This window comes from Stegastes partitus, unplaced genomic scaffold (assembly GCF_000690725.1).
Source record: "Stegastes partitus isolate 25-593 unplaced genomic scaffold, Stegastes_partitus-1.0.2 Scaffold110, whole genome shotgun sequence".
NCBI lineage: Eukaryota > Metazoa > Chordata > Actinopteri > Pomacentridae > Stegastes > Stegastes partitus.
Genome location: NW_007577841.1, coordinates 619,897 through 631,939, shown reverse-complemented (window position 1 = coordinate 631,939; position 12,043 = coordinate 619,897). Strand labels below are relative to the sequence as shown.

At 40.1% G+C, this 12,043-nt stretch overlaps 1 protein-coding gene across 1 annotated transcript; it reads left to right on the top strand.

The window, feature by feature from the left end:
* The first annotated feature begins 1,348 nt into the window (after positions 1 to 1,348).
* Positions 1,349 to 9,566, top strand: htra3a (HtrA serine peptidase 3a). Its single transcript, XM_008277936.1, has 10 exons — positions 1,349 to 1,769; positions 4,942 to 5,047; positions 5,434 to 5,656; positions 6,027 to 6,221; positions 6,388 to 6,420; positions 7,497 to 7,611; positions 7,735 to 7,785; positions 7,903 to 7,960; positions 8,105 to 8,200; positions 9,061 to 9,566. The coding sequence occupies exons 1-10, from the start codon at positions 1,349 to 1,351 to the stop codon at positions 9,227 to 9,229; spliced, it is 1,467 nt and encodes a 488-aa protein (XP_008276158.1). The 3' UTR covers positions 9,230 to 9,566.
* Positions 9,567 to 12,043: the final 2,477 nt, after the last annotated feature.

Below are 12,043 nucleotides of genomic sequence, written 5' to 3'. Positions count from 1 at the left end.
CAGGTACGCTGGAAAGAAGAGCATATCCGCCCTGTAACCTGCTACATGGTCGTTGTGTCCTTTGGTAAGACACTTCACCCTCCTTGCCTGGTGTGAATGTATGAGGTGGTGGTCGGAGGGGCCATAGGCGCAGAATGACAGCCACACAACTGTCAATCTGCCCCAGGGTAGATGTGGCTACAGTTGCACTTTACCACCACCGGAATTAATGTGTGTGAATGAATAATTGACAGTGAAAAGCGAGTGTCTAGAAAAGCGCTATATAAATCTGATCAATTATTATTATTATTATTATTATTATTATATCTGAGCACTGGCTAGTGCCCTTTAACTTTACCATATTTATTGAGTTGTTTTTTTTAATGCTAATAGCTTAAAAGTGAATATTTTATATTTTAGGAGCTTTTTTAACTAACATTTATTTTTAATAGTTTCAAAGGTACAAATTTCGCTTCCAAAATCATGCACAACAAACTCAAGAAGTTAAATAGATTTCAGCCATCATTCATTTTATTATTGACACGTTATGTTTTTTTCCTACTTGCTTTGCTCAGTACACACAGGAAAACACCAGCTATTTTTCAAAGCTGCCATAACACTTACTGAATGCAAAGGATGTATTGAAAATGCAAAAGAAAGAAAGAAAAGAAAACTTTCTTGTGTGGTAATGTGAATTTCCTTGCGGCATGTACCTGACACAAGGCCTCCATAAGAAGGAACTCAGATCTGTGTTAGACTTGCTGGTCAGCAGCACATTTCTTTAAATTACTGATTTTTAAAAACAGTACTGTAACCCAGTAGGAATACAAAAAGGATGGTGTCATATATTCTTCATTATGTTTCAGGATGTCATTCACCACTGCAGTCCAAAATAATGAGCCTAATTTGATTTCAGGTCTTTGCATTTGATGACAGCTGTACTTTAAAAACCAAAGGATGAAAACTTTTTCTTGCTTTGAGACTGTGTCTGTCGTGTGTCTTCAGCCCCACTAGATGGTGCGCATTGTCGGTTTGACTTCTTCAGTTGCGCCACTGCGCTCCAAGGCTCTGAGTTTCACCAAAACTAGGTGATGTACAGTCAGACGGCTGTCAAAACATGCAGGCAGCGATGACTCTGCTATGAGTTATATCCAAACAGAGCTTTGAACACCAGCTTCATAAAGGCATATTCCATTTTCATAACAGCAACAAGTGGAGCCACTGGAGACTGAAGGCTGCTTCTATATAAGGTCTTAAAACAAAGACGCAGCCCGGTTATTGGATGTTTTTATTGCAACAGTTTAATATGACTTTATGAGGGGAAACATCCAACTGTCCAAGCTTGCCGACGTTGTCAATATTCACCAGGATGCACTTCCTTTTACTCGCCGCTGTGTTCCTCTTTACGCACGACCTGGACTCCGTGCGCTCTGACAAATGCGCCTCCCGGTGCGACGTGAGCTCATGTCCGAGCCCCAGCTGCCCCGGCGGGTACGTCCCGGACAGATGTAACTGCTGCCTGGTGTGCTCGCCCCGTGAGGGAGACCCCTGCGGCCGCAAAAACGACCTGCCCTGCGGGGATGGCCTGGAGTGCAAGCTGCTCACCGCGGGGAGGCGGCGGGGCTCCAAAGGCGTCTGCAGGTGTAAGATGGAACTGGAAGTGTGTGGAAGCGACGGGAAAACGTACGGAAATGTGTGTAAAATGAGAGCGGCCAGTGATAAAGCTCAGCACAAGGGGAGACCCGCAGTGAGCCAAGCGCACAAAGGAGCGTGTTCGCCTCCAGGCGCAGGTAGGACTACTGTGGGTCCTCAGATCTGAGGGCTGGAGGGGGAAGAAAATAGAGCTGTGGTGTGTAGAATAAAACATGTTCTGGTTTGACTGGTACTAAAACTGTGGTATTGTACAACATCAAAAGAACTAAATCTGCAACAATAGGTCTTTTTTTTTAATTTTTTATTTTTTTTATTCTGGCATTAGAAAGTCGTTTAGATCATTTTTCAGACAAGAAATAGTTATTTTAAATCCAAATCAAATCATTCTGCTGTACGTAAACAGTAGTACAGGCAAGATGAAAGCGCCTTTCTTCCGGATCCAATAACTTAAAGAAATTTAAATCAAGTGTTTGCATATACTCAAAACGTTCACTTTCGTTGTCTCCTGAAGGGACCACTGCGTCCATTCGAGCCGCCATCCCCATAGCAACTTCAGAACATTTTCAGCTTCTTTAGCTTCATAATTTGCTAAAATTAATTTGAAGGAGTAACAATGAACTCTGGGGATTGTAATAAACAGTTATCACAATGTTCAGGTATGGTATAATGACGTAAAGAAAAAGTCATATTGTCATATAGTTAACCTTCCTCCTGTGTTAGGCTTCCTTATCCATGAAAACATTGGTTTTAATATTTTTGGTGTGGGCCTCTTTTTATGTCAGTATACCCCTCGATTTAAATTTAAAACATGCTAAAATTAACCTCAAGAGAATGATATAGATAAACTAAAGGTTGTTGTGTTCCCTGACTATTACTGAGGGATATTACAACACATCTCTTAAATAAATTTTTTTATTTATTTTTTTTAATTTAATATTTTTAACCATAGTAACATCTATGGTGTTATGGGTCAATTTCGACCCTTATATATTTACTTCAAGAAAAAGGCAAAAAAGTATTTTTTTTTTCAGCAATAGGTGGTAAGTTTCCTCCTGAGAAGTTCTTGTCCAAGGTCATAGCTGATAAAAATTGTCACAAGTGATATTGTGACCCTGCAGTCCAGTAGTCACATTGAGAACCACACGTTTTCCTTGGTTTTTCTCAGGGATGCCACTTGCAGCTTTGCCTGTGTAAATCTGTAGATTCCAGGCATAGCCGGTTTTTGCATCACAGGCTGCCCAGATTTTTATGCCGTACTTTCCTGGCTTACTGGGCATGCATTGCCGGAAGGGGCATTTTCCTCTAAAAGGGACAAGACATTCACCCACTGTCACCTCTGGCCCTGGGTTGAACATGAGAAGAAGAAGCTTCACCCATCTTTCCCAGACATCCCTGATGGGGCCAAGTTTGTCACTTGTTGCTCTGGTATCTCTGACTCTTAATATAGTTTGGAAGGCCTGCAGTGACATTGTAGCCGGGACAATATTTCTGCCTGTCGATGCGTCCCAGAGATGATCAGTGGCTTCATTGCAGGATCTGTGCACTCCAGCAGAAGAACACCAATATAAGCATCCAGGTATTCCTTATCAATGTGTTTCCACATGTCGCCATGGACTTTTTTTCCTTCAAGGTTTGTCATAACAATGATGACTCTTTTAGTGACAATGGCAAAAAATAGCTCAAAACATGTCTTGATGTCACTGACTCTCGTCACAGCAAACCTTGTGATTCCAGAGGTCATTTTGATGACATTTGCAGCAGCTGCCCTGCCATGAACATCATGAGATACTGAGCTCCACAAGATCTCACCATTTTTGGACTTGAATCTTTCAGCAGGAGTAGCTTCACCACTGGTGACCTGCTCATCAGACTCCTCAGATCTGTCTGTGTCTTCTGGACTATACTCCACATTGTCCTCCTCCTCAGACACCTGCTCATCCAGGTCGTTATGCTGGTCTGTGTCCTCTCCCTCATTTTCATCAAAAATATTATCCAGGACTTGGCTCAATGAAAATCTTCTCGTTTTTGCTCTCTGCAAGTTGAAGATGTGCACTCTGCAAGTCACCAACTCTATATTGAATTGATCTCACATGTCTGGACATACCTGTCTTTGTTTTGTTGTTGTGCAGGTATATGGGAAAACAAGGCAAAATCAGAATAAACTAAAGCTCACATGATTGGGAGAGGGCCTGGCTGTCAGTGTGTTGGCTGACAGCACACTTATGATTTCAGTTTTGGCTCTAACTATTGCTTTATAATCTTATTTTTATAACCGGGTCGAAACCGACCCTAATACCACAAACGTAACAATTTCAACTAGAGCATTTTAAAATTTAGTAAAAAAAATTGTTTTTTTGTTTTATTTTGTTGAAATAGAGGTTCCTGACAAAGTCAAGAAGCGTCAATGAAATGAACAAATTTCTGTGGTTCTTTCATACACTTAACACTTAAAAACGGGTCGCTGGTGATCCTAACACAGGAGGAGGGTTAATGTGGAAATTGCTTTAGATTTTAGACTTTTCCAGAGTCACTGTAGGAGCAGGGCACTGAACATTGTCAGGGACTCCTCACACCCTCTCCATTCACTGTTTGAACTGCTACCATCAGGCAAACATTTCTGGAACATTAAAGGAAGAACCTCCACAATGATCAACAGCTTCATGCCACAAGCTGTCAGAATGCCGAACTGCTGATCCAGATATGCAAACGCTTCTTTATTTAAATTGCTTTAAGTTATTGGATCCTGAAGAAACACTCTGTCATCTTGCCTGTACTACTGTGTATGTATAGCAAAATGACAATACACTTGATTTGATTTAATTTTGATTTTTAGCTGGAGAATACCAGAAACTTTATGTCTGCAGTGCCAGAATATGAAGTATGACTGATGGATGGATGGAAGGCTTTCCAAACAACTTTACACTTTTATAAAAATGTTTACCACTTAACATCCAGTTTTTGCCTTTTATTTCAGTTAAACAAACTATATTTCTGATGAGCCAGTGCTGTTCTTTCTCCTAAGTGGCAAAAAAAGAGAAACAAGAGATCCAAGTATACATTTATTACACTAATAACATTTAAAATTTTTGGAGTATTTTGGATCTCGATTAGGACTGAAAATAAATCTTTGTAGGATTTAGCAACACTTGGAGACATATCGTGTGTGTAATGATTGATCCACTTTTGCTTTGGTGATGTTTTAAGAGGTTAAAGGACTCGTACATGTTCGAAACAGATTTATTCCTACAGTCATGACTGAAAGTGCTGCAGTGTTTGCATTAATGCAGTGGGTTCTTCATGTCATTACAGGTCCTTCTCTGGTCCGTATCAGCAGCCCTCGCTACAAGTTCAACTTCATTGCTGACGTAGTGGAGAAGATAGCACCTGCTGTCGTCCACATCGAGCTGTTTGTCAGGTGAAGAGAGGAACTCCTTTAAACTTTATTTTCCCATCGTATTCTTTTTTTTTTTTTTAAAGGTGCAATTAACGAATTAAGAATGAAACAGAGAAGTTTGGCCCTTTTCATAAAGTCAAATACTGTAGATTTGATGTCATTATTGTAGGCTAATCTCAAGAAAATCTCAACCAACCTGCTGCTTTGTCTTCTCTATTATTATCAACTGTATAAAATGATGGTTAAGAATCCAAACCTGTCCAGCAGCATGGTTTTAGGGAGTTTAAGTCTTCACATTTACTTTCCTACCACACAGGACCACCAGAATGTGAAACAGCTCCTAGAAAAATATACATTTTGACTATTTTTGCCTCTAAGTCAGCCGTTGTCTTCTTTGTTCTTTCCAGACATCCTCTGTTTGGTCGCCATGTGCGTCTCTCCAGCGGCTCCGGTTTCATTGTGAGCCACTCGGGTGTGATTGTGACCAACGCTCATGTGGTGACCACAACTTCCGCGGTGATGGGGAGGCCTCAGCTGCGTGTTCAGCTGCACGACGGCGACGCGTATGAGGCCGTAGTCAGAGATTTAGACAAGAAGGCCGACATCGCCACCATCAAGGTCAATCCACAGGTGAGAGGGATTCTTCACCTTTGTCTCTTTCTCTGGTATTAAGAAGCAGTTTAATACTCTGCTTCCATTAATCTTAAGCGAGCCACATCCTGCCAAGATTTAACAGTTTCCTGCGAGACACTTACAAGGCGAGCAGGAATACTTTGATAAACACCAGCTCTGTGACTCACAGACGCAGCACTGATGTGTGTATTCTCACACCCATATCTCAAATACTTGGACAGTTTTGTAAGCTTTAAACTCTCCCTCCCTCGTCCTGTCTCCTCCAAATGTATTTTCCCCCAGTTATTCTGTGTAGCTTTCTCTTGGTATCTGACTGATATGCCCGTGTTTCCTCCTGTGTGTTGATATTTTTTCCATACGGGAGCAGAAGAAGCTCCATGTGCTGTCTCTGGGCCGTTCGGCTGGTCTGAGGCCGGGGGAGTTCGTGGTCGCCATTGGCAGCCCCTTCGCTCTGCAGAACACCGTCACCACCGGCATTGTCAGCACGACGCAAAGAGATGGCAAGGAGCTGGGCATCAAGGACTCGGACATGGACTACATCCAGACTGATGCTATTATCAATGTGAACACTCAAACATGCAATATATTCATACATGTGTCTGTATACACACCAATTGCATTACTTTCTTGTAATATTTTTGCCTGTGCATGTGGATTTTGGTCATTTGCACAAGTGTTAATTTCATTTTTGCTATTTTGTATTTCATATCTTTCATATTTGCGAGAAGTATGGCAATTCAGGAGGACCTCTTGTTAACTTGGTAAGTGCTGTTATGTTCAAAAATGCTTCACCAAAACAAAGAACTTGGCTTTACTCAGATGCAGGGCTCTTTGTAAAACATTTAGGGCTGTAACAGACCACTGGTACCTGCCTGTCTGTTTATTTTACCTGTTAGTGACTGCTGATAGACACAGAAATACTTTCCCTCTTAAGGAAAAAATCTGCAAAAATGGTTCGATCGTCTTTTTTTGTGGTCCACTCCACACCAAAGCCATGTTCATAACAGCCACTCCAGCTCTCTAATTCTCTCACCTACTGTGTGTATTATGCCTAAAAAGTGGCTTTCAACCACAAAATAATTACAAGGCCCCAGAAATCTCACATTTCCAGGATGCAGAGAACGCTCAAATTGTCATGCGAGTCTGAAATATCATATTATTCCCAAGAACACAGAGGAAGCTAATAGAGAGTAAAGATATTATTGGTTTATATTTTAAACCAATGTATAAATTCTGCTTTTGTTTGTGTGTATTGCAACACATTAAAAACAATTAAATATACAGCATTTCCTTTAGAAATGTCCTACCTGCGGGTTAAGAATCTCAGAAGTTGAAAAAAAAAAAAACACACAGAATCCATCAGCAGGTTTATACAATTGGACTTTTATGTGGAAAATACATAAAACGTAACATTACTGCCATTCTGCTGCTCCTGTTATTATTATTACCACTACTGCAGTCCATTTGTGACTAATAATAGTTACAAAAACATTAATAAGAAAATAATCATTGAAAACAAACCCTTGCTGACAAGTCTGTGTAGTGATACACACAGCTACATTTGTAAGATTGTAAACCTGTGCGTGTTTAAACAGCCCACATGCAGTTTTCTAAACTGTGGATAATTTTAGTGGCATTTCTTTTAAATGATGCTCTATGCTCTATGCTCTAAATACTACCTGACACAATGTTTTCTGGAAATTCTGCCACATTTCTTATTGACTTTTATTTGAATCAGCACGTGACCCTCTTTGGCAGCCATTGTTTGATATTGGATAATTGGAATAGTTCCTTTGATTTCACGTGCCTTGTGTGATAGTGCCTGTGTTTCTTTCAGGATGGGGAGGTTATCGGCATCAACACTCTCAAAGTGACAGCTGGGATCTCCTTCGCTATCCCCTCAGACAGGATCCGCCGCTTCCTCACAGAGTCAAAGACCAAACACAGCAAAGGTGCTACATTTGTTTTGCATTTTTTGGCCAAAGTATCTTATCCTAACACTTAATTAGCTCTTGAAAAGCATTTGTTGCTCAGTATTGGTGACTAATTCTACATTCTGGGTGTTGTTGTGACAGAAAAGACAAGACTGCAGAGAAGACTTACAGAGGAACCACAATCTGATGCAGGTCAGAGCTTCTGACACACCAGCAGTGACTCAAACTTAAATCTTGTGACTGTTTACACATGTGAGGTGCTGTGCAGACCTAATGAAATCTGATGATATAGTTTTGTGTTGTTTACAGAAGTGTCAGAAGTAAAGAGATATTTTTTAGGCATCAGGATGATCACCATCACCAAAGCGTGAGTAGTAACATTCACATACATTGAATAAATACACAGCCTGAGCATTTTAGCATTTAGTTAAATGAGGATTAACTTGTTAGCAAATGCTATCAGTGTAATGTATATTAAAATTACTATTTTTGTGCTTTGTGTATGCCTCAGTCTAGTAGCAGGGCTGAAACATCAGAACCCAGACTTTCCTGATGTCAGCAGTGGGGTTTTGGTGCAGCAGGTCATACCTAACACTCCAGCAGAAAAGTATGCTCACACACATGTGGCAAAACCCAAGTACACACACACACACACACACACACACGAATAAAGAAATCTTGCTCATGCCCAGATCACATTTACTCAAAGTACCAAAGCAACGCCAGAAATTGAAATGAAATGAAAGGAAAAATACTTTATTTATCCCAGAGGGGAAATTCAATTGGTGCTACTTCAAATGATTTTGGCTCTTTATGTGGTTCCGTAATGGAATTTAACCTTTTGAAAATCCAAAACCTGCTGTCTGGTTTGCAAGACGTCTAAGTTTGGAAAAAAATAGCCAAAATTACATCACCTGTAAAAACAGCAAGATCTGTCAGATTTTCAACATTCTAACGGTCTTCAACCTGCTCGTCTGTACAGTTCAATCAGGAAAATGATCCGAATCTAAGCTTTGAAAATGCAATATCTTATCAAATTCAATATATCACACATGTCTCGTGTTAAAAAAAAAAAGAAAAAAAAAAAGAAAAAAGCCAAAGACAAACAGTTTGCACCAATGAGATGTTGTAAAAGAATAAAATAGATATAAAAATAATACATCTGCACTCCTTGGTGCAACAGAGAAACTATTAGTGACTCAGCTGTGAGCAAAAGTGACATTCCAAAAATAAAGGGAGCTTTTAGTTGAACTGGGTTAAACTGCAGTGTGTTTACACAGAGCAGATAGGAGGCAAATGTTTAAATAAAATAAAAATGTCAGTAGTGAAATGTGTATATAATGTGTATAGTCATAATTTGTCCCAGAATTGGTAGTAAGATGTTGTAAATGTGGATTCCAGACTTTAGTGCTTCAGACACCCTTATAGCAAATTACTGACTAGTTTCTTTTGTTTTCTGTGCACTAGGGGAGGGATTAAGGAAGGGGATGTTATAGTGAAGCTGAACGCACAGCCAGTCAACACCACCGATGACATCCGTGTGGTGGTGCAGAGCAACAAGCCAATCCTGCTTGAGATTCGCAGAGGGAACGACGACATGCTGTTCAACATCCAGCCTCAGCTTGTAGCGCATTAAAGAACAGCTTCAAGGGTGAACAAAACTTGGATGGGACTGAGTAGAGGCCATAAACAATGTACTGCAAGGAATTAAGAATAAGCTACGTGTGGAAATTAGAAGTGATGTTTTATGATTTCAGTTCTGATTTTTGATAAAAACAAGAAAAAAAAGTGCATTTTCTTTTAACTTGTACCATTTTTTTTCTGAATTTTGCAAATTTTGCAAATCATTTTTTTCCTATCATATAGTCTTTGTTTGAGAAATACAGTTGTTTATTGCGATGCTCAAACAACGTATGAGTAGAATCTACTGCACTGACACTGAAAGAGCTTCAGAATAAAAGCTTCCAAAGAAGGATCTGTGCGGTGGTGTGTGTTTATCTGTCTAGTCTATTCAGCAGCTGCTGTCCAGAAGGCAGGTTCCACATCTCTGTTTATGTCTTCTCTTCCCTCCTCCTTCCTCTCTGTCTTGGAAAGATGTTCTGCTAATTTAAACAAACCCAAACCAACACCGAGTTGCACAGAGTACACACACACACACACACACATCCACACAATGAGCAAAAATCCTGTGAGTGGAGGAGCCACTTTCATCCTCTCCTGTTTTGGTAATGGAAATTCTCCAGTGTAACGTTATCTGAAACTTGAGGTTACACACTCTGGCTTTAAGACTCAAAACTCTCACAGGACTGTTTTGGTTGTTGGTGTTTTATATCATTTAAATGTAGTCTGAAACTGCTTAGAACATTTATCTCGGTCACATTTGTTTCAGTGGAAGTATGCACTTAAATTTGACCTTAAAGTGGCGGTGGCTTGGCTTTTTAGACAATGTTACTCATTGTTTTTGCCCATGCACATCTCCTCAAATCATAAAATTACCTCATAAATGACCTGATTGACCCCACATGAAGTGTGCCTGTGGGTGCACAGCTCATAAACCGAACTCAGACAGACAATCCTTACCAACCTCCTGCTTGTTTAAACACAGACTTTGCCATGGTACTGTTGGCTGGAGCAATGACAGAACCAAAAACACAAGGAACAAAAGGGAAAAGGGAAACTGATGGGACCACAATCAGGGTGAAAAAAGGGGGGCGAATGGGAAATAAGCGACTCCCATTGTGGGCTGCAGGAACCTACCTTTAACATACTGTGTGTTGCTGACCCAGTTTTTGTGGATTTTCTAGTGTAGCCAAGACATATTGTCATAGCAGAGCACCAGACTCTCCTCACAGCTGTTTATTCTCATCAAGACCAAACTCCACATTAAGACAGCCGGCTCATGACAAATATAAACCTGTCAGTCGCCTACAAAGATGACCTGTTTTATAATAACATTACAAACATATCTGCTGCTAATGCATCTGTGTCAAGTGCAGCTTATACCTCACTTTTCCCATATGTCCCTTATGTTTACACTGTGGATGACTTCTGCTCCTGCACAAGTCATAAATCAGTAAATGTATCGCCACCTAGAGACCAAATGCTGTTCAGTGCAAAACAAATGCATCATATGATTCCCAAACAGGCCACTAGATGGCGTGTTGGGAGTAAAAATTTGCTCCTGACGTGGCAGCTGCTCAGATGCTCAGACTATAGGAGCCATGTGAGGTATAGCTTCTGAAGCAGACTATATTTAGCTCTGGTTTCTGAGTGAATTATTTGAAAGCTAAAGTAGAAGGCACAGTTTAACAACTCAAACTGCATGTAGGACTAAATGTAGACTCTTGGCCTCATGTCAACCCTGTCTCTGTTGCTTTAAACAGAAAGAGCATTTTACCAACTGTAAGGCCTCCTACAAATCTGAGTTTTCCTCCATCCAGTCTGAGGATTTCTGTGCTGCATGGATCTTTAGGCTGCCCACTGGATAGATTATAATAATTATACTGCTTTGAGCCAGATGTTCTCAAAACCTTGTAGCAACACACTTGTATTCAGTGCTGGAGTGCTCTCTACTGACCTTATTCACCAAACCGAGAGGTTCGAGGGATGGTTTGGTTTCTTTGAAGTGAGGTTGTATGAGGTACTTATCCATAATCACGGTATTACCGACAGTCGGCACACTCCCAGTTTGGAGAAGCAGACATGAGGACCAGTGTGGAAGATAAGCAGGATGCTGCTATGGATGAAGTCGCAGCAAAACATATTTTAGCCCAGATATTGAATCTATATTGGTTTTCAGCAATACTAAGATATTTTCACACTTTACCTTGCCGTCAGACAGTCTTTACCAATGTGGAACTGATGCATTTTTATCTTCAAAGGCACCAGACTCCACTGACAAACGCAGTCATTTTCACCTCACAGCCCGTTATTGTGTAACTCTGGTGTTTTAACACATTAGTTTGGATCTCAATAAGTTTTAAAATCAGCTTTACTTGCAAAATATTTAAATTCATACAAGCAATTTGTCTGTTTTCTTCTTTTCTCTTAAAGTACTTGTACCATAAATACATGCATTTAAAAAAAAAAAAAAAGGCAACATGTTAAAGAAGCAAAATAAGTGTTTGTAAAGAAGCATGATTAAAAGTGAACTAAAACTTTTATGCAAATTATGCAGATTCTGTTAATACAGCAGTAGATAGATAGTTATTAACAATAAATACATGTTTTATTGATGCTTTTTTCCCATGAGGTAGGTAGGCGATAGTGCAAAGGAGGAGATAGAAACATTGTTGGAATGAAAATATTAACAGATTAGATTAGATAGAACTTTATTGATCCCTTCAGTAGGGTACCTCAGGGAAATTGTTGAGGTATGTACAGGTATGTACGCAGTGATTCAGAGTTAGAGATTGAGGATTTGCTTTTGAAGCTGTTGTTCAGTGTTACA